The sequence below is a fragment of the Gobius niger genome (genome assembly GCF_951799975.1).
Source record: "Gobius niger genome assembly, chromosome: 20".
Lineage (NCBI taxonomy): Eukaryota > Metazoa > Chordata > Actinopteri > Gobiiformes > Gobiidae > Gobius > Gobius niger.
Window position 1 is genome coordinate 23,230,975 of NC_136871.1, and position 27,616 is coordinate 23,258,590.

At 40.6% G+C, this 27,616-nt stretch overlaps 2 protein-coding genes across 2 annotated transcripts in view; both read left to right on the top strand.

Moving 5' to 3' along the window:
* The first annotated feature begins 538 nt into the window (after nt 1-538).
* On the top strand, nt 539-24,197 carry LOC306979828 (sodium-coupled neutral amino acid transporter 3-like). The gene is made up of 17 exons (XM_079578958.1): nt 539-782; nt 7,265-7,425; nt 8,030-8,050; nt 8,178-8,259; nt 8,336-8,451; nt 9,984-10,057; nt 10,155-10,247; nt 10,436-10,517; nt 13,305-13,387; nt 14,709-14,767; nt 15,480-15,653; nt 16,433-16,512; nt 16,603-16,703; nt 17,248-17,372; nt 19,152-19,296; nt 20,089-20,192; nt 21,426-24,197. Exons 2-17 carry the CDS (start codon nt 7,322-7,324, stop codon nt 21,528-21,530), a joined length of 1,548 nt encoding a protein of 515 aa, XP_079435084.1. The 5' UTR covers nt 539-782; nt 7,265-7,321; the 3' UTR covers nt 21,531-24,197.
* Nucleotides 24,198-26,783: 2,586 nt separating this feature from the next.
* LOC306979324 (guanine nucleotide-binding protein G(i) subunit alpha-2) overlaps nt 26,784-27,616 on the top strand; it is a 40,143-nt gene continuing 39,310 nt past the window's right edge. The window contains exon 1 of the mRNA XM_079578214.1: nt 26,784-27,105. Within this exon, the coding sequence (XP_079434340.1) occupies nt 26,988-27,105 (118 nt within the window). The 5' untranslated portion in view covers nt 26,784-26,987. The remainder of the gene's footprint in view (nt 27,106-27,616) is intronic.

Here is a 27,616-nt window from a genome sequence, read left to right on the forward strand (position 1 = left end):
GATGGGGGCTTTTAATGGCTCAGATAAACTTATTGTTACTTTACTGACACCCTGTGACTGGAGACTTTCTTTGATGTACATCTTGGTTTACATCTTTCAACTGAGATACAGATTACTGATCCGTGTCTAAACCTGCACGGACTCTAGGAGGCGCTAAATAGACCTGTTGCACTGTTTCTACTATAATAATTGCTCTTCTGTACAAGGAACCATCAACCCACAGCATATCACCTATGAAAAAGCTTTTATTTTTATTATTATCATTATTATCATTATTATTTATTATTATTATTACTTTTATTGAACATGAAAACACAGGCTACAGTATGTCCCATTCCCAGTGTATCTGGATTGAAATGCTGTGTATCGGATTACCTAAACCATATTACTAAATAGTCCTACACTTAAATAGACTTGAGTAGGCCCTATTCATTCGCCTGTACGCGAATTAAGTCGAGTTGCGCAAATGTTGTATGGCCCAGTCCTTTCTGTCTCACCGCTCTCTACTTTTCACCTCGCGGCGCAGCTATATGATGACTTGGGGAGGGGTGAAGACAAAAGAGGCGGACCTGAGTGACTACGACCCCCACTGTTGAGCTTCTGGGGGGGATACAATGTCCACAACGTTTCTAAAAGCGCAAATTGAGCCGCAGAGTTTGTGAGGGAGACGGCGCGCCACGACTGTAGAGATCTTTATGCGTGTGGAACGAGAAAAGGCGAAAGAAGACTTGCCCCAGTGACTGTCACCAGTGGACTTAAAGTTGACCAGTCAGAGCGCTTAGGTAAGGCTTCACATTTATGAGTAGACTCGTTATGTTCATTGAAAGGTGGTTTTATTGGGGGGAGGTTTTGTGGAGTGGTATATGTTCGTGGTTGATTTTACGCACGAGGACGACAGTGGTATTGTGTGCTGGCAGTGAGTTTTAGAGGTAAAAAACATGACCATTGCAGTTTAAATGCATTTACCGCCGCGTGGTTGAAGGAAACGGTGATAATGCCTTTGTGTGGGGGATCGTTACTGACGGAGACACGTTTGTTAACCAGTCTCGAGCGCTACTCCAGATGTCACGACCATGTGCTTCGGGGGCTCCGAGTAACAGAACTGAAGGTTTTTGGGTCATTTGTATTTGACACATAAATAAACTATGACTCATGTGTGTGTAGGCCACTCACTATAGGCTACATTCATGAGCATTTCCAAGTGACCGCATGGCGTAAGACACGCGTAACGCTGTAATTCCGCATCTCTTCAGTTGGATAGACCACCGCACAAGCGCTTACAAGGACTCCCGATTCCTGCTCGCACGACATACTTTTTTCTCTTTGATTTTCCCAGTCCTCAAAGTGCTCGCCTCTGGTTATTGAGTTGGAGGATCAGTGCGTCGTGGTGAAGAGCTTTGGTGGAAAGACTCGCACTGCTTTGTGGAAAAGGCCGATTGAATCATAAGCAACGATTTGGTTTTGGCTATCAATATTTCATAAAGTCTACATGTTCAATATACAGCCGAGGTTCAAAGCTATTCATTTAAGTTATTTTGGATTGATATCATGGCAAATTGTATTGTGCAGCCGAAATTATGACCAAGTAACTTATTTCACAATTGTTTTGGGGTTCACTATACGTTTCATGAGCAGCACTGCCAGTCCCAAGCTCACATAGGCTAAATGTGTCGCTTTTGATCATGATAAAGTTAGATGTGATTTCACTTTGTCTCTTTTACCACTATTCTAGACTAACTGCGTGGTGTTGCTTCACATCTTTGGCATTGAGTTTATTTCATGCAGAGTTTTCTTCCTTTTTCAAAACCCCTTTATTGATCCAGGTATTGGGCTGTTAATGAGTACACAAAGTTCTAGTAAAAGCTTTGTGGATATTAAGAATTGCAACGATTTCAATCCACAATGGACGCCTCTGCCTGTCCAAATCCCACACATTACTAACACATTGGTCGAAGCCTTTTTTTTTGTCTGTGGAAAGACTGCATTGAGAGTAGTTGGGTGTTGAGTTAGTCAGTTACTGTGATGCTCCACTATTCACTATGTAAAGGGCTTATAACACTGATTTTGAGGCAGCTCAATTTAGAAGCAAATGTAATTGCAATTTAAGCTTGTTTCATTTCACTGTGTAAACATGTCCAAAAGCAAAATCACATGTGGTTCACAGTGAGAAGGTCTCGAGTTTGATTCCACGGGCCTTTCTATGTGGGCTTTGCATGTTCTGTTGGTTCCCTCCAGGTACTCCGGTTTCCCACTACCACTATGAACATGTACTATAGGTTCCCGTCTGGGGGCCAAGACTCCCCTGAAAACGAGATTCCTCCTCTCAGTGTGACTCTCCTGGTTAAATAAAGGTCAAACATGCATTTCAGAATCACATGAATTTCAGCAGAGATTTACAGGATTAAGAGGGTTTTAAACTCCGAGACCCGGAGATATCGTTGCTCACAGAGGACATTATATTTCCTATTAGTCACTTTGATTTAGTTTGTTTCTGCGGCAGGCAAGACAAAGTGGGATTTTGCTTTATTCTTCCATGTATCTATTATTGTGTGGGTGTAGGAAGGGGGTGGGGGGGGGGGGCATGCCTTTGACTTTGACCCCTTTAGTAAACAAAAGTTCTCAAGCTGGGTTCATCCTGTTGGACTAGTGAGCAAAGCGAGATAAGGCTCTGTGGAGTTTGTTGACCTCAGTGATCAGAAAGCATTGGTCCTGAACATTGGGCTGGACAGGTGTAATGTTGAGGTCATGGCTGTGATACACTTAACATACTATCTGATAGAGGCGCTCCAGTGTTAAGTGTCACATACTCAGGAAGCTATTTCAAGTACATCAATTGTCAAGGCTCCCTGTAATCTGTGGCCGTACTCTTGACCTTATCAAATGCATTTGTTTATACCAACCAAAATGTTGCTTAATTAGAACATCCCTTGAGAATGACATCACAATGATCACGATTATGGTTGTGACGCATCGCGAGCCTCAGTTCTCTAATGCCGAGGCAAAAACCTGACATTTTGAGTCAAGTCATTTTATTTGTATTTGTTTGATTTTGCTTTTAAGGACAGTTGGTGACTTTGTTCTCCGTCCTCTTATGGCCCTTTCAAGTTCAGCCCACACTGACTACAGGATTTGACACTGTATACTGAGGCTATACACATGGGATCAAGGAACCTCTTATTACATGATATGGACTTTGGCTCATTTAAACCTGCAAAAAGATTAAAGAATTACGCCAAAGGGAAAATGTCAAATCAAATTCTGCTCCTTTCGGGTATGGCGCGTTACTGACTTGAAGAAAGTCACCTTTGGGTATCATGACTGACTTGTGATGTTTCATTTACAAACACTAGATACGTCCTTGTGTATGCTGCTGGTGGAGAAAACCAGGGGACAAGGAGGCCAGTCATGTCGTATTTTTTTTTGTCTGTGGAAAGACTACAGTTTAGCAACGGTGGGAATAGTTGGGTGTTGAGTTAGTCAGTTACTATGATGCTCCACTATTCACTATGTAAAGGGCTTATAACAATGATTTTGAGGCAGCTCAATTTTGAAACAAATGTCATTACAATCTTATCTTATCTTATCTTATCTTATCTTATCTTATCTTATCTTATCTTATCTTATCTTATCTTATCTTATCTTATCTTATCTTATCTTTTCTTTTCTTTTCTTTTCTTTTCTTTTCTTTTCTTTTCTTTTCTTTTCTTTTCCTTTCCTTTCCTTTCCTTTCCTTTCCTTTCCTTTCCTTTCCTTTCCTTTCCTTTCCTTTCCTTTCCTTTCCTTTCCTTTCCTTTCCTTTCCTTTTCTTTCCTTTTCTTTTCTTTTCTTTTCTTATCTTATCTTATCTTATCTTATCTTATCTTATCTTATCTTATCTTATCTTATCTTATCTTATCTTATCTTATCTTATCTTATCTTATCTTATCTTATCTTATCTTATCTTATCTTATCTTATCTTATCTTATCTTATCTTATCTTATCTTATCTTATCTTATCTTTGCTCTGTTGTATGCAGCTAAAAGGGAAAGTGCTGTTACTAACACATTATCCTAAAATTTCATTTGTAATTGCTTGACACATAAAGGTTGAACAAATTGTTTTCCCAACATTGTAAGTGTTGCTTGTACTGTGGTTTAAAAAAAGCGACACTTGAGATTTAGGCCCAATCGCAATTCTCCCCCTTTGCACATGTTCACAAGGCCCGGTTTTTCAGAAATTAGGGCCAAAGAAAAAAAGAATGAGACAAAGCACATCTTAATGTTATAAGCCATTCAATTTTCTGAAAAGCAACTGGTATCACCATCCACTCCTCAGCCACAGGCTTTATGCTCGAATTAATCTGTCAGCAATTGAAGCTTTAATTGTTTTATTCTTCTGGCCACTATGTAACTATGATTTGATCTTTCCATCTGTTCAAATGTTTAAATTGTCACACAGGTTCTCGAGCCAAAGCCGGACACTCATGCAAATTCACCCGTTGCGTAACAGACCTGTTCACTGGCTTCAAGGAGTGTTGAGTTTCCCCTGTTGAAACGGATACAAGTATGTGCAGTGCGACCATGCAGCATCTCGACAGACGCGACATACGATGACTTCAAGCTTGCTACATCTGTGACAGTTCACTAAGACATGACAGACCGATAGGAAATATTATATAACCAATAAATACAAGATGTATGCTCGTGCCACTGGGGGTCAGCAGCCTGGTCAATGCGGGGTATTCTCATTTAGTGTTTTTAGAGCAAAGTAACCATCTTTTTATATGTAATGTAGTGTAATGCAGGGAGTGTTTCATGTTCTTGGGTGACGTGTGATGTGTTTCCTTTCAAATGTTGAATTTGTTAGTTAATACGTCATATTAACTTGAATAACTAAATTGCTTCTAAAGTGATGCCCATATCTTATTTCTGTTGTGTTCACCGTGGCTGTCCCAAGTCCAGATAATGATATAAGGATGTTTTCAAAAAGAAGTCACCTTTTCCATTTCTCTGGTTGAAACACTTCTACATACAGTAGTTAGTTTGTCCAGTGCCACTTCAGTGATACTAGGACAGTGCAGATGCAATTGCGCAGCAGAAACTGTATCTGTACTGTAAAAATAAGCCCAGATGCCCTGCCCTGTCTCCACATGTCTGACATTTGATCCGATGCTGCCAGTGGACTGTATCTGGATTAAACACATTGTAAAGTTATGGACTGTGTGGCCCACATTTTTTAATATTTTGTAAATAATTAACATTCATTAATTATGCATTTGCAACTTTTGAACCTCTTCTGGTTTATAAATGGTCTATTAAAAGTAGCTGCATTAGTAGTAGAAGTAACAATACTAATGTTATTGCTTAAGTTATGGACATAATTGATGTTGTGTTGTTGTTGTGATAATAATGACAGTGTAGTATTTCTACTGTAGTAATCCCGGTACTTATATTTGAATAGTTTTTAGGTCTGTTTATGCTGCCGACACATGACTTGTACTCTGAAGTATCAGTATGGCAGTATGAATGTGTTTTTGTTTGCCGTATAACAGTGAACTGTGGCTGAGGGTGCGATTTAGAAACAATTGAGAAGTGGAACAGTGGCCGCAGTAGCACACCAACACATCTCCATTGTGTCTGTGAGGACTGTCTGCCTCTGAACTCCAACACAAATAGCCTTTGACTTGGAGGGAGGCACCCTGTCATTGTTTTGTGTATGGAGGAGCTAAAATAAAGGTAATTTGGGATCAACAATGTTGGACAAATAGTGGATTGTGACTGTGATAAGTCAAGAACATTGTCACCTGAGAGAAGACTGAAACACAAGCACATGGAGGGTTTGCATATCTTTTACAAATTAAGACCCTAATGGAGAAGGGATCTGGTTTGCAAAGGACTTTACAACAGCCTGTGATTTTCTAATAGCAACCATTCTAATTCATCTTGACCAGGGGTCAACCTTTTTACCCAGTGAGCTACTTTTACACAACAAAACCAACAGAGAGCTACTCATGCTTCGAAGACACTCGTGTGTGTGACTATGGAGTAGATCACCCTGGAGAATTATAGTAGCCAAGATATTTCAATAAAATTAAAGACATTGACTTGAATTTTGTCCTTACTTTACCAATTGGGTTTGTGGATATTCTGTTCAAAATGTTGAGAATAAAAAGAAAATACTTCTAAAATGTGACTTCTGCTGTGCTTGCAGAAACCTAGAAAGCCTTTGGTCAGCTACCAAGAAAGAGCGGAAGTGCTACTGGAGATCCCTGAACTAGATCTTGTAGGCCATACTGTAAGACTAGATGCTTGTAATACTTGTTGGAATAATTATCATTCACAAAGTCAAATAGACTTTAGTCTGTGATGACGTTGTCTGTTTGCGTTTCTCAGTACTGACGTTCTGGAAAATGCCCAAAAATGTTACACAATCGCAATTTTATCTTTTTTTCAAAGCAATGATTTCTACACAAGGTCTTCACCTAAATGATATAAATGATGTAATAATAAATGTACATTTATTAGCCTGCTTATATTTTTTCACACTGAACTGAATGAAGGTTGTATTCCTTAGCAAAACACAGTTCAACAGAAGCAAATGATTGCACCATTTGGTAAAAATTGGTCCTCTGAGTTCTGGCTGTAATATTTGGGAAACACTGCTGTTACCGTGAGCGTACACACAGAGCTGAGAGGCCACGTTGTGGGTGGTGTACTGTGTAAATATATAAAAGTGAGTCAGTCTTAGTCACTGAACAAGTGGAAGGGTGGCACCTACACTGGCATTAAGTAGAAAAGTGTTACATTTGCTAGAATAGACTCTATAACCATAATGTAGGTCTACACGTTTCATTGAATCAAAGTGACTGGGTCCAATTAGTCACAAATACGGCAATTATTTATTTATAGTCTCAACTCCCTGTAGTTTTGACTTCTACAAATATATACAAATTCTGAAATCCTTGTGATTCATTTAGAGGTCCATCAGTCTGGATGTTAAAGGCCTTGGACATGTTAAAAAATATATTAATTTTAAACATAAATCACACAGGGACATAGCAATTTCATGGCAATTTAACTGTAATTTCTATGTCTTGTGATATGACAATAACATTTCCAAAATCATGCAGCCCTACTGTAAAAGAAAGTGGGTCGAGTAGACTGATGTGCAGTAATCAAAATCAGATAATAATGTGACACTATGCATTTTGTTTCCCTTGAACACTATGCCTTTTCCTGCATTAATATACACAAATAAAAAATGGGCATTCTTGTCTCGTCCACAGAAAACAACTTAATCATAACCCAGCCAAAGTGAATCGTCCGGAGCAGAGTGAACCCAAATGGAGCCCTCGCAGTCGGAGATGAACATTTTATCGAATGGGAAAAGTCTCGACTTTGGAGACGACAGTCATGTCCCAGTGAAGACTCAGCTGGATGAAGATCAGTGAGTTTTCGCTTTTTAAACCAAAAACAATTGTAGCTTTGGGTTGGCCTGTCTGTGCTGGGACTTAACCCGGCATGGTGCTCCAGGTCTCCTGGTCCTACAGTTATACACGTGTAGCAGCCACATCAGGTTTCACTATTGATCCACTGCTACTAATGCAACATTCTAAGTCGTTACAGTGAAACCTGATAGGTTGCTTCAGTGGTTACAGTCCAATATCCGACTGGCTTTTACTGTGTAGAATGTGTATTGAGGGTGACGTATGGCCTTTGTGGCACCAGGGGCTGGTTGCTGATTACATGCCCATTTGCAGAAAGTTGGTGGTTTGATGCCAGCTTGAGTTATTACATTTTGCTCTTACACCTCACCTGCTTTGCCCCGGGTGTCTCTGTGTGAGTGCTGAATGTGTATACAAGTTTTTTTCTAGCATGAATGGGAAAAAGATACAATGGTTGGAAATTAGCTCTAGACTAAAGTGGTTTGTTTACCTGCATGTGTCTCGCTGTCCCACATAAACTAATAATGACTTCCTTTTCCCGTTTGATCTCTTAAATGCATGTTCTTGCTTTGGGTTCTTGGTGGCTCCTGGTGGATCCTTGTGCAGGAATGGCCTGTCACCTGTAAGGTATGTTTGCTGCACATGAATGAAGAAAAGCTTTAAACAAAAATCCACCGACTGTGAAAGAAATAGTGCATCAAAATAATGTGAAAACGTTAATTGTAGTAACGATATTTATACATCTGTCCTGTAGATACGATGACCCTGAAGGAGCTTTGGAGAGTGCAGAATTTCTTCCCAGTGGTGATGGGAAGAAATCTACGCGTTTTACAGATGTATGGAACCATGTCTTGTTGTATCAATATGGTCATATTAATTGTGTTTTAATAAATGCAATTGTTTGTGTCACAGTTTGAAGGAAAAACCTCTTTTGGCATGTCTGTCTTTAACCTGGGAAATGCCATTATGGGCAGTGGCATCCTGGGACTGGCCTATGCCATGGCCAACACAGGCATACTCCTCTTTCTGTAAGTAAAGACACAGACCTTTATCTTTATTGTCACATTGGATTGAGCTTATTTCAGTAATGTGTGTGCTACAGTACATTCATGAAATCAAAAGGCAGATAAGCCATTGAACAGAAAAGAAGCTCCATGCAGTAGTCGATAGTTTTCAATCAGGAAGCACAATTAAGCAGTAATTCTATGTTTTCAGTCAATTAGATTTGTCATTACAGCTCGTGAGCAGGTTGTTAGCATTAGTCTAACCTGCTCTACACTACATAAAACTTATAAAGCTGCTGATGTTATTAACTTTAAGTGGCCATTAAAGTTCGGGTCCATAATTATCCCAAAATGTGTAAAGACTCCAGATCGCGTTCTCATTTTTTCTGTGAGCCAAAGACGTCAATTTCAGTCTTGGCTTAATTTAACTAAAGAAGCTTTCGTTTCCAATTTGTTCATGTAACTTTGACGAGATTATTCAAGTGAATCTTTGCCGAATTGCAGCAGAGTCAGTTATGTTGCATTACTTCAAAGATTTGGGGGTTTGACACCTGGTAACAAGCAGTGACCCATGATTCTCTTCTCAGGATCCTGCTCTGCCACAGTTACCACACAGACATATCCCAGAAAAGAACCAAACCCAAAATAACCCCATCATCCCCTCAACAGAACGCTGGCTGTTTTGGTCACGTAGACACTGTTTATGTAGCTGCAGCTAGTGAAAGAGCAAGACCAAGAATAGCCAAAGGCGGGAAGTGAGATCTATAATGTGACTTTTATATACGTAGTTGGCTTAGAGGGGCGAGTCTGAACATCCTTTACATTATGACAGTAAAGCTAAGGCGTATGAACTCACTATAAATAGGCGGCGTCCACCGGTTTGATGTAACTTAATCATTATCGAGGAGTTGACAAGACGTGATGGATTTTATGGGTTGTATAAATATATAGTGTCTGAACAGCTGATGCCCAAAGAGACTTGTGCACCCTTTGATACCAATGTTTTTTTTCTTGTGTATATGTATCTCTGGTGGCACCATAGTTGACACTGTTACCTCACCACTCGAAGGTCCTGTGTTCAATTCCTGCAATGTGTGGTGCCTGCTGAGGGTCCGTGTTTGCATTCTTGACGAGCGTGATCTTGTATTCAAAAACGCAGCATGGTCACGTGAGGGGCCTGCGTGTCTATTTCTTTAGCTGGATAATAAAATAATGTCTATATTTGTACATTATGTGCTTAATACAAGGTTTAAATACTCTCAGACTTTTATCATTTACTGCCAAATATAACTGAAATGTATAATCTTATTAATTACCCAAGCTTTATGTTAAAAGAGCAATTACATTTGAACTTCTTTTCAATCTGAAGTAGTTCCAATTACTCGCGTACCCCTAGTTGAGAAACACAGGTCTAAGAAATACAAAATGGCATGAATCCCATATTTATCTTATCACACTCTTGTACTATGTTAATTAAACAAAAGTAGAAAATGCATTCAGCTACAAAACTATCAATATTTGGAGGCACCTGCTGACGTCTGTTTTGTTCCATTTAGGTTTCTTCTGACTGCGGTCGCTGCCCTTTCCTCTTACTCTATTCACCTGCTGCTCAAGTCCTCTGGGGTTGTGGGTAAGCTTCTCTCTGCGCCCGATGAATAATGTAATATGGCACAATTACGCACGAATATAGACTGATGATGCCTGACCACAAATAACAACTTTACCAGGAATCAGAGCTTATGAACAGCTGGGGTACAGAGCCTTCGGCACTCCAGGAAAAATGGCTGCTGGGATTGCAATTACTCTACAGAACATCGGAGGTGAGAACATGTCACGAAATATGTTCTATACAGGGAAAAAAAAAAAAGTTGGTTAGTTATTTTCAAATTTTGACACATATTTTTTTAATGGTATTTGGTATCTTGTGTTTTCTGCCTACTATTAACAGCACGTAGTTAAGTTTAGTTTGCACCTTCTTATTTTTTCTTTGCCTGCTTCAATGTTGCAGCCATGTCCAGCTACCTGTACATTGTGAAGTCGGAGCTGCCTCTTGTGATCCAAGCTTTCCTGAAGGCTGACCCCAACTCTGAGTGAGTATTGATATTTTCCACTTGTGACTGGCATGTGACGCGAGCTCGAGCTCGTGCTGCCAGGTCAAAGGCTTTGGCACAGTCCAGGGGAAATAAAACTCAGGGTTGCACTATTCATTGATTCACTGCGGGACGGTGGGGGTGTGACAGAGCTGCAATGGGATTGGCTGACCAGAAGGAGGACATTTTTGGATATATGCGAGTTACGTATACTCTCCTTTGACATCAATCACGTCCGTGCACGTCACTATCCGTCCGGCACGGGGAGGCCTCGCAGGGGTTTAGAGGGATCCCAGCTGCCACTTTCAAATCTAAAAACAAACCCTGCACTCAAACAGAAATGGAAATACAGTCACTGCAGCCAGTGGAACGAGACGCAAATCACGACTAACACCTTTATGAACACACTTTGCAAAGAAATTACACTCACTTTTACATCATGCTTTTCTATTCTGCCATTTTGACATCATTCATCTTCTCTTTGCCCTGCTGTCATTTAGCAAGTTGTTACAATCAATATTCACCCCGTTTATATGGTTGTTTTTATATATCACAAAGATAAATGGATGTTGCTCAGTATTGCTTTATGTTTACCATTTCCCAACATCATCACAAAGAAATGGCATTTTTATTTTGAGAAGAATTGCGCTGTCTCTTTATGTAGTTCTAAATATTTTTCAATGTCGCAAGCAAAAGGATTAGCTGTGATTGTATTTGAAGTATTATGTCTGTAGTCTCATTACAGACAGCAGCAGGTGTTAGACGGCTCCCATTGAGCTTAAGGGCAGGTCAAACCAGGGCCATGGCTCAAAACCAAGACACACTGTTCTTTTACATGAGTTACTGAGTGGTGCCCTGAACACATGCAGCCTACTGGAGGGCACCGGGGATGAGCATCAGGGGAACAGACATGATGAGGGCTTGACATTAACACCGGCCAACTGACCAAATGCTGCTTTCCAGTCTGGCTGCTAATATTTTCACACTCACAACACACTTTGAACGGTTGGTTCTCTATATTTGTATATTAGGTGTATTTTAAATTCTCTTGTGCAACATTATTTAGTCCCATAGCCTAATGGAGTTCGGAAATGTGATGTCATATCGCTAAGCATCATGGGATTAGCAGCAATTATAAACTAATGGTGACTTTAAAAGTTGAAATACTGGAGTTATTGTTCACATTAAAACACTTGGACACCACAGTGAGTTAGATGTATTTACCAGCAGTAACTCTGGAGCTAGCGGAGTTGTTCCACGGCTTTTTTCTTTTGATACTGTTTTTAGCTAATGTTAGCCTATGGAAAATGTATGCTAACGGCTGCAAACATGGCGGATCTCCATGGTAACTGTATTTTCCCGAACTCTATTACCTAAGTCAGATTTTCTGAATCATTATTACCGGCACTAGCTGTACTCACCTGCACCTCCCCAAACAAACCAAACAAACTTCTTAAATCATCTTTGCAGAACCGATGGTTACTGTCACTCGGGGTTTCTGACTAAAGTCTAACTCTGAAGCAACAATTTACCAAAGATATTGAATAAAACGATAGATAGGACCTGACCATAGGAATATGTTGGAATGAATGGCAATTGTGCCTGGCCCTTCTAACCAGGGCAATATAATCAAAAGTGAAACACCACTTTTTACCTTAATACTATTTGGTCTATTTTTAGTTATTTTATGACTCTTTGATAATTGTGACTGACATTATGTCATATGACTAGGAAATAACCCTTTGCAGTTGCATAGACTTTAACTACATTTGTTGGATTTTCCTCTGTGAAACACTTAAATAATTCAGTTCTAAGGGGGTACTTGTTTAAGCGACAGTAGATCTTATGTTACTATGATGCCAAAATTAGAGAGAAAGACCCAAAATGCAAAGACTGCTTAAACAAAAGCTTCATTACAACCAGATGAAATAAGGATGAACCAGACCGGCCAAAATAATATAGGTAGTCCAAAACACAAATACAAAAACTTACACGAGGGAAGGACATGTCAAACATTATCGACATGAACAGAGACAAGAACTAGAAATCTAAACGAAACCAAGGGGCCACAATAATTCAAGTACACATCTATGATAAAATGACATTTCCATGACTTGGTTACATTATTTTAAGCCCATCCCAACATAGGCCTTGGCTCCCAGGACTTGGGACTGAGAACTTGAACTTGGAGCGGACGGACGCTCATGTGAAAGATGACCTACTGACCAGAGGCTGCAGGGTCACACAGTCAAATACATCAAATACATGGGACTTCCTCCGCTTTCAAGGGTGCATGCTCCAATGTGGCCTGGCTCAGTCCTCCATGGTTTAGAATAACAAGCTTAGCGGCTTATACGGAGGATTTTGGCCGCAAAGAGCTTCAATGCAGAGGATTTAGGAGATACTTGTCTTAAATAGCTTGTCATTGTGCTATATAAGCTACTATAGAGGCCTCTCTTTGTATGTTTTCCACCATAAAAACGAACAGTATGATGTGCTCTTATATATTTATTTTAATATACTAGCAAATCATATCATAAATTGACCGACAAAAGGTTCCTCTGCAATGTCCTTTTCTCAGACTGTTAATAATATAGTAGTAGTCAATATGTTTAGAAGCTACAGCAGATTTTTGGTCAGAACAATGGTAGTCCAATGTACATTTATAAGAACTGGTTTCGAAATGAGATGAAAGAGTAAATTGTTGTAGCTCGACGAGTGTGTCTGTTCTCTGTGCCACTGTTTGAAATACTGTATTGACTAAAGTATTGTGCATTGTGTCCACAGTCTCTGGTACCTGAATGGAAACTACCTGGTCATCCTGGTCTCTGCCAGTATCATCCTGCCTCTTGCTCTCATGAAGCAGCTTGGTGAGGAGATGCTTTCTTTGCATTATAGAACACAAACCATTTGTACACCGTATTTTCCAGGCTATAAGTCGCACTTTTTTTCATAGCTTGGCTGGGGGTGCGACTAATACTCAGGTGCGACTTATATATCAAAATATATAATGTCACATGTTTGTTGTTTTCACACTGACAGCCGCTAGAAGGCGCTCTAGGCTTGTGTACCAGTATCTGCCACTCCTGTACCACACAAGATTTAGAACAGCAATCAAGCGGCAGAAAAGAAAGTGTGGAGTGAGCCAGAAACTTGTGAAGGACTGGCGAAAAGCAAACTTTTACTGCAATGAAGAAAACAAAAAAGCAAATCGCGGGCTAAAAGCTAGCTGACCACAGCTAGTGGAACGAGTTTGCAAATGAGAGCTTGAACAACGTGCTGCCGGGAGAGGCTTGTCAACGGTGGAGTTACGCCTCCAGGCCCAGGAAGTTGCCAAGGCTGGTGCGACTTATACTCCGGGGCGACTTATTATCTGTAAGATACGGTACATTGCAAGCTACTTCTTCTTTTTTATCTGCCTTGTCCGGAGGCACTATATGGGCGTCCCCGAAGCTTGCCTACAAAACAGAACCGATTTTGACAGGGAAAATACATTACATACTACTTTAACCCAGTATCCAGCACACCGTCATTACTAGATGTTGCTTTTTGTGTAAATGTAGCTGTAAAATCATAACAAATACCTTTGAATAGAGTAAATTATTATTATTGGAAGTAAAAGTCGATAAAAGTCAAATATAAAATCCTGAAACACAATGTTTCTATATAAAAATTGCAAAAATCCAATGATAAAGCCCACATGAAGTGTTCCGTGATCTCGCCTGCTAACATTGGTGCTAAGAATATCGCAGTAATTAGTGTGTTTTTGTCTTTCCACTGCCTCAGAGACAGTGGGAGTCCAATTAGACCCGTGCTCTTGTGCTTCTCTCCTCATGTTTTGGATTGAGCAGTTCCGGAATCGTCATTAGAGCCAAAAAAAAAAAAAAAAGACCTTTACTTGGCAATAATACAGTGAGTTATGTGGCAGGCTTTTACCCAAAACATTGCACATTTCTTTTGAAAAATTAAAAGTAAATAGAAATATTAAACGTTTTTCAGCATAAAAGTGATTCTTGAAAATTCCACTCATTGCCCATGTCTGTGTATTGTCTATATAAGCCTAAATCTATGTTATTAAAGTATCGGACCTCAGCATAATAACAAAGGGATAAATTACCATCTTTCCTGAACCCACAGCAAATGTAAATGTTAAAACTCTTCGCTGAAACTTTTTTTCTTTCCTTTTATCAGGTTACCTTGGCTACACCAGTGGGTTCTCTCTCAGCTGCATGGTGTTTTTCCTCTCTGCTGTAAGTCCGAAACAGCCACATGACACGGCTCCGCTGGCATCTTATCTGGACACACGCTGTTCACAGACACTTTTCCCACCGCACTCTGCTTTCACCGCCTCTGTGTTGGGAACTCATTTAACATTATATAACCCTGGACAATAGAGCGAGATGTACCTACGCCAGATTTGGTACTGTGGAAAAGTCCTAGAAAGGCTGTACAAAGTGCATCAAATGAAAACACGTGCGAGAAGGAGCAGAGAAAGAGAAGCGGTGGCCCTGGAACAGCAGAGTACATGGATAATTAGTGCTGTCTCATAATGGTTTTCTCACACCAGGATTCACACTGAAATACCTTTTAGTTTAGGGGTAAATCATCATGTAGCAGCTTTAATGTTATGAATAAACACAGTCTAATAAAACACATAATTACTGACGAGCAAATAGTGAATATTTTCAGAAAACATATCACATATATCTCAAAACCGCAAGTCAAACTAGTCGTAGCTTGAAAGACCTTCTGTCTCTGCACGTCTTGCTGCAATTGCACTACCCCCTGATACTGACAGTTATCTGTAATATTCCATTGGTTTGTGATAGTGCATACTGAAGTAGCTCGATAGAAGAAGCACCAAACTTCAGAGCAGCAAAAGAAAAAAGTATTAGTACTATTCATTACATTCTGAGTGCCCGAGCTTAGAGACTAAGCTTGCTTGTCTTTTTGTCTTTTCAGGTCATCTATAAGAAATTTCAGATCCCTTGCCCATTCGAGGAGTTCTCCATGAATGTCACCTCCACTCACCATGCCGTAAATGTTTCAAGCCATGCCCACGAGTACACCAATGGTCTGGGTCATGCCGACGAGGACGCCCACTGCGCCCCGCGGATGCTCACCATTAACTCCCAGGTTAGAGCAGACAGAGGCTTTTATCTGGCTTTTCTTCCCTTTGTCTCGGCGGGTTTAATAATGGCATACGCTTTTACTGCGCTTTACGAGCTTGACAAGCTTCTCAAAGCGCAACATTCGAATGATTTTTCATCCTCTCCATACTCGTTGGCGTGAACCGAGTTTGGCGTTATCCAAATCTGAAAGTTTCCTGACAAAAGCAACAAAAACAAGATGAACAGCGACAAACGACCAACAAAAGAGCGACAAAAACACAAGAAAAAACAAAGTTACAATCAGTTGTGTAGGTCTCAGCTTTCTTAGCCTATAGGTTACTCTGACCTATAGGTTGTAATTTGGATAAAACTGGAGAAAATGCGCTCGGTTAAGGCGGGACCATTTATTCATTCACTCACTTACTCACTTTCCTCCGGGTGCTCTGGTTTCTCCTGTCGATCTAAAGCATGTAGCCTACTGCAAGCTACTACTGAAGCTAAGAAACAAAGAAATCCTGTTCAGCATCCTGGCTCATAATCTGGACACGGGCCCCCAGAGTCTGCACGACCCAGTGCTCCTAACAGGTTGCCCCTGTTGCATCAGAGGATGGTTTGAATTCAGAGAAAAAAATGGGAAAGATAAGGCTTAAACTGGTGATATGTGTTAGAGAGACACACATCCGGATAATATTACGCACCACAGTTTGTCACATGTGAGAAAATACATAATTAGACAGGTGGTTCAAGGACAAAACATTAAAGAAATATATTATAGCTGGATAATTATTAATATTTGGTTTACAGACTGCATACACCATCCCTATCTTGGCCTTTGCCTTTGTTTGCCACCCAGAAGTCCTGCCCATCTACACTGAGCTGCGCAAGTGAGTCAACCCTACATACCCTCGACAAGAATCAATATTCAAATGAGCCGAATCACCAGCATTTCTTTCCACTTTATACTATGTTTTCAGCCCCACAAAGAAGAAAATGCAGAAAGTGTCCAACATCTCCATCCTTGTCATGTACACAATGTACTTCCTGGCTGCTCTGTTTGGTTACCTGACCTTTTATGGTGAGACAATGGCCTCTGAAGTCAATATTTACAATAGATGATAATAGTAGCCGAATGATCAAAGCCAATGTGTCTGGGATCGGGTCGTGTCAAAGTATGGGTGGGGAACAAGAATGCGGGTCAAAGGGGTGTCGAATATTGTTTTAAACCTGACTTGAAACACAGAAATGGCTTTAATTGTACGGAATTGGTAGAAGATTTTAGTACTCACCAAAGCAACTAAAACATATCTATTGTTGCTGTAAATACATGCATTAAGATGTTGTTAATATGTAGTTTTGTGTATCAAATACTTTACTCTGTGGTAGTTTTGGTTGGGTAATTTATACTAGGTTGTAGATAAAGAAACATTAGATATAAAGACTATAGAATTCCTCAAATATTGACAAAAGTGGTAAATATCCTTGAGCACATTTAGGGGAATTTACTAGCACTAAAATAGGCTTCTAAAAACTTCAATAGCTCGCTGGTCCTCCTGGTGGTGAACGTTTGTCACTACAGCTGGAGCTGATACTGATGGTGTGAATGTTTTATGTCGCTTTAGACCAAGTGGAGCCGGAGCTGCTGCACACGTACAGCCGGATTGACCCCTATGACACCCTGATCCTGTGTGTGCGTGTGGCCGTCCTAACTGCTGTCACACTCACCGTCCCAATCGTGCTCTTCCCAGTAAGTCCAGACGTAAAATATGTGAAAACATGCTCTGAAATGCATGTGACTGTGGTCTTCTGTCAAATATCTTGAATTATTACCATGCATAAATCGCAATTTAATCTCTATGCCAGTATTCATCAGGTAAATAACTATAAGTTAGGGAGTCATTGGTGCTAAATAGCAAGTGCAAGATGGAAAATAGATTAAAAAGTAGAAGCTTAGGGTGGGCTCGAGTTACCTTGTGTGTGAAATGCGCGGTATAAATAATCTTGCCTTGCCAGGTGTGCAATACTGCAAACTGAAGGTAATTTGTTTTTGTTTTCTTCAACAAGCCGGACCAAGATGGGGCTAAAATGGAATTAAATTGGAAAATTGCAACTAATCTTTTGAATATTTATATATATATTAATTAAAAGTGAATTTGAGCTATATGGAGCCTTTATATGTGTGTGTACAAACATACGCTCGCAGAATTTTAGATTTGATACATTTTTCAAAGAAAATTTTCAAACAAATTATTTTTAAATCATAATGAAAAAAGACTACCAGAATGAGCCTGATCAAGAGTTCACGTACCCCCGCTTTTAATACTGTGTATTGCAGTCTTTAACATCAATGACAGCTTGGAGTCTTTTGTGGTAGTTGTGGATGAGGTTCTTTATTTTTTCTGATGTTGAAGCAGCCCATTCTTCTTGGCAAAAAGCCTCCAGTTCCTGTGAATTCCTGGGCTGTCTTGCATGAACTGCACGTTTGAGCTCTCCCCACAGTGGTTCAATGGTATTGAGGTCAAGAGACTGAGATGGCACCAACGGGACCCTCACTTTATTCTGCTGGAGCCACTGGCATCAGCGAAACACCTCCATATTTCACAGTATGGTACGGTGCACTTTTTTTTCCCAACAAGGCCTATGATGAAATGTGCATCATACCGACAGTGAAATATGGAGCTGGTTTGCTGATGCCACTGGCTCCGGCAGAATAAAGTAAAGTGCCTGTGGGTTGGAGCTTTAACTAACTGACCTGATCATAAGCTAATTCGGAGCGGTACGTTTTGAGCCTATAATCTTAAATGTAGAGACTGTGTCTGCTTCTTCAACGTTAGAAACCGAGGTACTGCCTTCTGTGCTCCTCTGATCCTCTGAAATGTTACAGCGCCTCCTGGGTTTTGCCCTGTTTTAGAGTGTGGTGTCCTGCACTGGTCAACTCCTCCACCTCCTCCTTCCTCTTCCTCCTGCGCAGCTCCCTCCGCTCCAAAGTAGTCTTTCACCATCTTCTCCTCATTTGTCCATTTTTTTGTTCCCTGTAGCGCCTCTTGCGACGCCTCCACAAGGCTGCAGGTGTGGGGGGCTCTTGGCGCCTCTTCAGTGTTTCAGAAGAAGTTTGTCGGTCTGAAATGTCTTTAGCTGATTGTTTACATTTAAAAAACTGCTTTCTTCAGGACCACTATGGACTCTCTGCAGTAAAAAACAAAAAAACATCACCCAAACCACACAAAAACACAGCAAAGATGTACAAAAGCATCCAGGAACACAGAAACTACAAATGCAGTTCTCAGAAAAAGGCAAAAAGCTGTACCAAGAGAGCATAACGAGAGCTGTAAATGGGAGAATGTTGCGTGAGTTAAAATGAAAGTACAAATGACTCTGCTGCTGATCCACGAGCTTCACTCAGAGCCCGCCACACCAATTGTCAACTTAATGAAGCTACATATTCAGGATCAGCATTCTAATGATTGAAGTCACATAATGAGAGGCTAAAGCTGACCATATGCTCTTCTTATGTGTGTCGTTGTAGGTGCGCAGAGCCATTCAGCATATGGCGTTTCCCACAAAGTCCTTTAACTGGATCCGTCACATCGCCATCGCTGTCGTCCTGCTCACAATCATCAACATGCTCGTCATATTCGCTCCGAACATCCTGGGCATCTTTGGAGTCATTGGTGCGTCTCATTGAATTAGACAACTTTGAAAAAGCTAAAGACGAGTAATTGTTTTGTTATTTTACGCTGTTGCAGGGAGTCATTAGTTTTATGCATTGGTTGTAAGCAATGGATGCAAAACAAAACTAAGACTCTTTCTCAAATGTTTACAAGGTCATAAGACATAGGAAAGTCAGTCACACGATGAAGGGGAAAAAAGGTTCAATGAGGATATCAAACGTAAATAATAACAGGTCTAATGTTTAAACAAAGAGTCAAACTGAATGAAAATGACCTTTCATTGTAGTAGGTCCGGCATAGGTTGTATGAGGATATACATATAGTACACAGTGTGATGTCTAGGTAACTTATTTTGCCGCCGGTGACAGGCTGGACCCTGTTTGTTGACTTGCACTGACCACTTTCATTCAGTCATTTTCTGACCCCAAACTTGACCATTGAAAACGTGACCAGTGTTTACTCGTGAACACAGTGAGGACCTAGAGTCAATATTATCGTTCCTTTTCGTCCTCAAAATGGGGCAAACCTCTAAAAGGTGAAGGGTCAAAGATTAAAGAGGAGGAAAAAAGAAGCCAGAGAAGTTTCTTTCTTTGTTGATTATTTTTGACGATCGCAGTTTACACATTACATTGCTTTGCAGAGATTTACCCTTTTATCTTGTGGAAGTTGAATATACATCATGCTTATGTATGTTGCTGTTTTAAAATGTATTTTTGTCTGTTTGGTGTATTGATTTGTCTCTTCATACGTTGTTGATTAGTGACAGCCAATTTTATTATTACTACTTTTCAGGTGCCACTTCTGCTCCTTGTTTGATCTTCATCTTCCCCGCTGTTTTCTACATCCGCATCGTACCCAAAGACAAAGAACCAATGACTTCTGTCCCAAAGATACTGGTAAAACCTCCCTTTCTTATATCACACATCGCCCTAAATGAAATACTACCAGTTATTAGATGTATCATGTTGACACTGATCTGCAGGCTCCTGTGGTCGTACGGGTCACTGGACAATAGTCAACTTATTGTTACTTGGGGTTAGGCTATGGTGCACATGTTCCAGTGCAAGACAATTTACATTTGCGTAAAAATCCTGTCCATTAAGTTTACAGGCTTTAAAGGGACTATAAGGAGTTTAAAAATGTTAAAATTAAGTATTTTCCTCCCCCTACATGTTCCAGCCATGTCCTAATTTGTAGAATGAGCTCAGACCTGTTCACCACAACTGCCTCTAAAATCCTGTACTGTCACTCAAAAAGGTGTCACTTCGGCCCGAATTGCCGTCATGCACGAGCTTAATATAGGAGGTGCAGTTACACATATGGCCTGAGGTGGCAGTAGTGAGTATAAAATGGCGAACTTGCTTCCAGCCCCTTTAAAGGGATAATATGGTTCAGAATTTTTGACAGAGGACCTCATTTCCTAGTTATCCAGTGTTGTTGATTTCTGGAGATTTTTTTTTTTTATTCATGCAGTCCTTATGTTTGAAGAGTTTACTGGTGCTAGGCTAGTGCTAGGCTAGCGCATGTCTATGGTAACTAGTAGCCTGCATTAAAAACCTCTTCAAAATCACCGGGTCGTCCTCCAAACGTTGCCATATCGGATTTGTCGAAAGCTCCTTTGCGAACTCCATGTGTAATAATGGTAAACAAACTACTGTAGATCCGGTAACCTAGCGGATCACTCCGTCGCTGCGTAGCTAACAGCCAGGAAGTTGATGCTAATCAAATATGAGTTTTTTTTAAAGGATTCAGTCAACACAGACATTTATATGGGTAGTTTGGTGTTAGAAGTGATTTGCCTCAGCTCAGGTGCACTGTGCTTGGGTCAGACTGTTTTTAATGTTAACTAGTTACCATAGACATGCACTAGCCTAGCACTAGCCTAGCACCACTAAACTCTGCAAATATAATATATCAACAACACTCTGGATAACTAGGAAAAGAGGCACTATGTCAAAAATCCTGAAATATCCCTTTAAATACAAAATATCATTTAAGCCATCAACATGAGTTTAATGTAGACATGGTAAAATCCAATTTCACAGCGAATCAGAAGTAAAAAAAAAAAACACTGCCACAATCAATAAACATAATTTTCCCCCCTCCTTTTGCTTCTCTTTTTCCTGCAGGCTGCGTGTTTCGCTGCTCTGGGCGTTTCTTTTATGGTGATGAGCTTGAGTTTCATCATCATCGACTGGACGACAGGGGCAAGCCGAGCCGCTGGCGGTCACTAGCCTGTGCTGGTCGACCACTACACTGACCACGCCTACTAGTACTACTACTACTGCTACTTCAATTACAGCAACACGCACCAGAACAAACAGATTGTTGTGAAGTGAGTACTGTGACCTCATAGGGAACACACTAAACAGTTTCTAAACAGATTGACGCGCGCAAACCCCTGTAAAACAGACGCTTTACAAACTTTATATGTCGATTTAAAAGACGCAATGAATATTCTAATTTATCAATAGGACGGGGGTAGGGAGGCTTATGTCACTGTGAGCGGATGGGCCCTTTGTTCCTTTGTGATCACTCAAGTAACTGCAGCTGGTACTGTACAAAACACATTAGAGTAGATATCGATGGATACAAAGTTATTTACCAAACCTTTTCACACAACACGCACAAATGAGGAGAGAAGAGCCTTTCAGAAGACGCTCATTTGAAATGCTTTTGGACGAGAGTGTGTCTAATGGCCTTTTGACATAGTATTCACAGAAACACGCTGGTGCCTTTTCACAATAAGACACATATTATAAGATGGGATTGTTTATTTATTTAGTATCTAGCCTACTTCTGTCTCCAAGCACAAATGAATTATATTCAACTCTGCTTTTGCTCCATGTTTTTACTCAGTCTAAATTACAGTACAGTATTTTAAACAAGAATATTGTGGAAAAGTAAGATGATTTGCTTTGGGGCGCACAGATAATACGGATTTGAACACTTTATTTGACGCCGGCGGTTGCCACTTTTACGATTGATAACTGTAATATAAATAAATAGGTCTGTGTAATATAAATACAAGTAAAATATTGACATTGTGTGCACCCATTATGCATGTCTACATAAATGAGTTTACATTCCCACAATATTATGATCCATGTGCCTGCCATTGAGACCTCACACGCCCAAATCTTTTAATTTCTTTTATGTAAAATAGTACATTTGTTGTATACTTTATTTCAAGATGCCTGTACAAGTCTATAAAAAGCATATCAAGATTTTTTTTTTTTCTGTTAACTTTAGTTGTTGTGTTGACTTGTGGGAAATGCTTGGCTGATCATATAATGATTTAGTGAAACAGGCTCCCTGGTGGGTGCCGTCGCATCGAGATCAATGCAGTAATTTGGAGTTTGTAGTATTTGATTTTTTCCTACACTGCTCTCGTCCTAATGTTACGGTGTCCACATGCTGCTTTTACATTCTGGAGTCGGCTTTGGTGAACCACGCTCAGTTCAATATGCAAAGTGATACGGATGGAGCTTTGGTCCGGTGACAGTTGTGTTGCGTTGACGTTTGTCTTGATCCTTATGTCGTATTGCTCAGATGTGCAAAGAACACTTTCTGTAAACCAAAAAATGTTTTTGAGAAGAGAGAATCTAAAATGGATGGAGCCATTTCTTTTCCAAAATATACACACAAGAAGTGGTAACAGTTTTTTATACTCGCCACCAACACACAGGCATGCAGCTTGTTCAGATGTGGGTAGTAATCAGTTACATTTACTCAAGTACTTTGAGTAACTTTGTGAAGAAATGATGCATTTGGGGGTAGAATGAACACACAGGACTTTTTACCTTCGAGTACGATTGACTTGAAGGAACAGCCTTGTTTAGTTACTCTTTCCACTGTGAGTAAGTCTGTGACAAAAAGCTTCATGTTGACATGAAAATCAAGTTTGTATTTCTTTCACCAATTATTGTAATTTTTTTTATTTGTGATCTAATAACACAATTTGGGGGAATTTTCTCATTGTTTTATGTTTTGTCATTTGGATTACGCAAAATGTAAATCACATGTGTACGTTCAAACTGTTGCTCATCACGCAAGTATTATTTTTACTTGCATCATAATATTTAAAATAGCATTACTGTTACTTGAGGAAATATTTTAGCTCCCAACCTCGGGGCTGGTTGAGTTGGGAAGGGCGTCCAAATAAGCTTTCCAAATCACAGTGGGATCAATTTGCTGTGGCAACCTCAAAAACCTAAGGGGAGAAGCCAGAAAAAAAGAGCGAGAAAACGATTTAGTCCGTGCCAAATGGCGTACAGTTGCAAAGTCATTCTAAATGACTTTGAAATTACAGCCAAATCTATGGTTTAAAGTCATCTATAAACAGACTCTTATATGATTTGTTTTTGTTGTAAATCTCTCTCAGTGGCTTGTGCTGTATCGAGCCGATATCGCATCCTTTTAGTCTCTCACTTCTCGCTAAAACGAGTCAAAGCTACGGCTGCTAGGACCTCAATGGTTTGTATTGCTCACAGCTCAGGCTTCATAAACCTTATGTGTGTGTGTGTGTGTATATATTAACAAAATCATTATTTATGTATTCTGTTCAAAGTTGTATGTTTAGTAGTATTTGATCAAATTGTGTCTATGGATAAATTATCAAGCTGGAAGTGTGTCCCTTGCTTTTATGGCGGTTGTATTAAAATGAAGTTCTTGTTTTGACATGGTGTAGTGATAGAGAGTATTCGCTGGAGGAGATCATGCCAAAATAACAACCCACTACCTGCTGCTGCTGCTGCTTCAAATGCCTCTTTGCAACAGATTTAATGCTTGCAGAGCGCCACTTATGTATGTATGTCTTTGATATGTGTGTGATGCATTTACCATTTTGCAGATTTTGAATAAGATGGGCACTGTGTGTAGATTTTGCAATAGAGTCAAATATTTTTTACAGATTTCTCATGGGCGGTAGCTGGAAAACCAAACGTAAGAGACAAATATACACGTTCATATAGTTCTATAGTTTAATGTGGGATTGGCAAAATTTAGTTTTTACTTCACATTTTACGAAGTGCCCAAACTGATTCAGAATCTTGCTTTGTATGTGGTTTTGATGAGAGCAGATGTTATATAAGAATGGCATTACGCTCAAAGTAATGTGAACATTTTAATTGCGTATGTACATGTAAACCTTTTATATTTGTAACGCGTACTCTCTGTAGCTTACTGTAAAAGTGTAAATAGCAGGGACAGATTTTAGTTTGGCAATAAATAATTGTAGATGTTTTTATGTCCCGCCTCCTGTCGTTTCTCTGCAGTTCAATGGAGCCGGCGGTGTGTGTGATTTATCTGTTCAAGGCCACAGTCTGTTGACAGAAATTCGGAAACCTGGACATGAGGTCATCGCGGCTCGCTCTCGTGTCCTTGTTTTGTCGCCGCCGATGTGAGCAGCACTGGACTTGGAAGAATTTGGTGTCCAACAAAAGCAGTTTGCATGTTGTTGACTTTGGATATGAGGCCGTACGTGAACATTCTATAAACATTTCCTTTCATTTCTCGCCCTAAATGGGTTATTTCCAAATCTGGAAGAATGGAGAGGGTCAGGTAAAGCATCCAGGGTAGGCATAGCAACAAAGCTAGAAGCAAAAGTAAGTTTTGATTGGTTGATTGATTCGTTGATTGAACAGGAAGCATCTTGAATGACCTAAAGATGCACCATATTTTTCAGTTTTATTGCACTTAACCTCTTAACTCCTGCCTTCAACGCGTTTTCCAGTTCAGCTTTACCCAAATCTTCTTGACTGGAGCTTAGCCTACAGGCCAGTGTAACATCTCATTTGAAAGCTAAGACCTCTAAATCGGATGTAATATTTTTCCTCATGTTGTTATCAGTTTTTTTCTTATATTTTTGTAGTTTTTTTTGTCACTTGTTTGGTTTTTGCAGCTTTTTCCATCCACATTTCCATCTCGTTTTTGTCGCTAATTTGGCACTTTTTTTCAAGAGGCTTTTAGATTTGGGTAAAGTCGAACAAGAGAAAACATGCTTGGTTCAGGTGGGGTTAAGAGGTTAATTAAACTACGAGGAAAACTGTGTGTTTAAATTGTTGCGCGTTACAAACAATTTCCAAACTAGTTAAAAGGAACAGGCCACCATTTTTTCCATACTGAAATATGTTCTTACCTGAGCTTAAGACGAGTTGATGCGGACCTGTCTGGTCTTTGTGCGTGCCCTCAGTCATGCAAAAACAACCAAAGATGTTGTTAGCATTTGGACTCTCCCAATGTATTCCTATGGCTCCAAACGGGGGGTGAAGTTAGAAGCGACCACGCTCCTCCACAGGCACGCACAAAGACCAGACAGGTCCGCATCAACTCGTCTAAGCTCAGGTAAGAACATATCACAGTATGGACGACCTGTGTGCGCTCAGTCACGCAAAAAGACCAAAGATGTTGTTAGCAATTGGCCTCTCCAAGCATATTCCTATAGCTCCAAACGGGGGTGAAGTTAGAAGCGACCAAGCTCTTCCACGGGCACGCACAAAGACCAGACAGGTACGTATCAACTCGTCTAAGCTCAGGTAAGAACATATCTCTGTATGTAAAAACGGTGGCCTGTTACTTTTTTTTAGCATTTTGCCTGGACTGGATGAAAAAAACAGGAGGTCAGTCCCCACTGCAAACTGTAAAGTCTGCGTACATGAGCCATATTCCACTGAAAGGCAAACTGTTCCAAAAGTAGCATGAGGAGTTTTTCTTTCCATTTCCAGTAAAACAAAACAAAACGTGTTCCCCTCCAGCGGTTGCAATAACCAAATCTCTCCACGGGATGTCGCTGTTCACCTTCTCTTCCCCCTCGGCCTAATTACGCGTCGAGGTAAGTCGTGAAGAAGTACAGCCACACATCGACAACCGCATTCCCCTAAACCGTAAACCTCGCTCTCCCGCTGTCAACATGTCCTGTGTAAAAAAAGGGTCAACAATCTACTCCCCTCTCACTGCACGCGCGCGAACAGCGACCACTGCAGTCCGCACGAGGGCACGTCGGAAGCACCACGCGGCTCCTCTCCAAAAATCACGCCTGACTTCGCTCGCTTCTAATTGGCTCCGCGCGAGGGGACGGTGTTAAAAACTCACCTGGTCCCGCACTAATTGGAGGCGATAGTGACTGCCCTTTCTTAGCATTTTTGGATGACATTTTTTTTTTCCTGCAACCAACGAGAGAAGTGGATATGTTGCGCTAATTTGAAAAAAAAAAAAAAAAAAAGGGGGAGACTGCAGCGTAAAACGGGAGCGGGCCGAAGTGTGCGCGTGCAGCAGATCTAAAGCGTTGGCATTTTTTTTGACGGAGCGTGAGTGGATGCAAGGCGCGCGCGCATAGCGGAGTCGACATGGGCCAGCAGTAGCGAGGGGAACAGGCGCCTGCTAAAACAAAAAAACAAAAAAAAACACCCCTCTTTTTTGAACATCGACTTAAAACGGGAAGACTTCTCCGTGAATTCGTGTGGCCAAAAAAAAAAAAAAAAAAAAAAAAAAATTGTTTATTTCTCTCCGCTGGAAAGGGGAGGAAAAAGAAAAAAAGAGGAAGCTGCTGCCTACGTGTTGTGTTCTATCCGGGCTTTTTAGTTGTGGTGGTGGTGCTGCTGCTGGTGGTGGTGGTGGCAGTGGCAGTTCGGGGGGGGAAAGAAGACCCGGTTGCTCTGAAGCGTCGTATTCGTTGCGTTTTTGCGGGAGCCATGGGCTGCACGGTGAGCGCGGAAGATAAGGCCGCCGCGGAGAGATCAAAAATGATTGACAAAAATCTCCGGGAGGACGGCGAGAAGGCGGCCAGGGAAGTCAAGCTGCTGTTATTAGGTATGTACCCCCACAGTTTTTTTTTTTTTTTTTTTTTTTTTGCATGCCAAACTCAACCTGTGCTCGTGTGTGTGTGTGTTTCATCATCGTCGCCGTGTGAAGACGTGCGAGTGCGTGACCCAAAGACAAGTTTTAGGGAGAGCCATACCGTCACGCCGATACCTTGAAGATTAGTCGGTCATTAGTAGTACTATCTTCGCATCTTGGCCCCACCTCGTGCTCTCTGATTGGTCACGTGATAGGAATATTGGTCAACATTGCTACAGTGGCTGGGCATTTGCATGGGCCAAGTCTGCTTGTGTAAAAAAAAAAAAAAAAAAAAAAAAAGCCTCTATTGCATGATAGTTGTGTTTTCTGGAATCTGAAAGACTCTGAAGCAGGAAAAGCGTGCCTGAGAATATCAAGATGGCATTTGAGAAGAAGAGGAGAAGAAGAAGAAAAACCTGCAAGTGTTGTCCAAGACTGTCCTGCCTGTCACTGCTTTGGTCACATACATATTGATTGACACGAG

What these genes read in the sequence shown, in the direction of transcription:
- LOC306979828 (XM_079578958.1), top strand. Translation starts at nt 7,322, where the DNA reads ATGGAGCCCTCGCAGTCGGAGATGAACATTTTATCGAATGGGAAAAGT. An exon ending in CAAGTCCTCTGGGGTTGTGG is followed by an intron (nt 10,058 to 10,154) that starts GTAAGCTTCTCT and finishes CAACTTTACCAG; the next exon opens with GAATCAGAGCTTATGAACAG. An exon ending in CTTCTGTCCCAAAGATACTG is followed by an intron (nt 20,193 to 21,425) that starts GTAAAACCTCCC and finishes TTTTTCCTGCAG; the next exon opens with GCTGCGTGTTTCGCTGCTCT.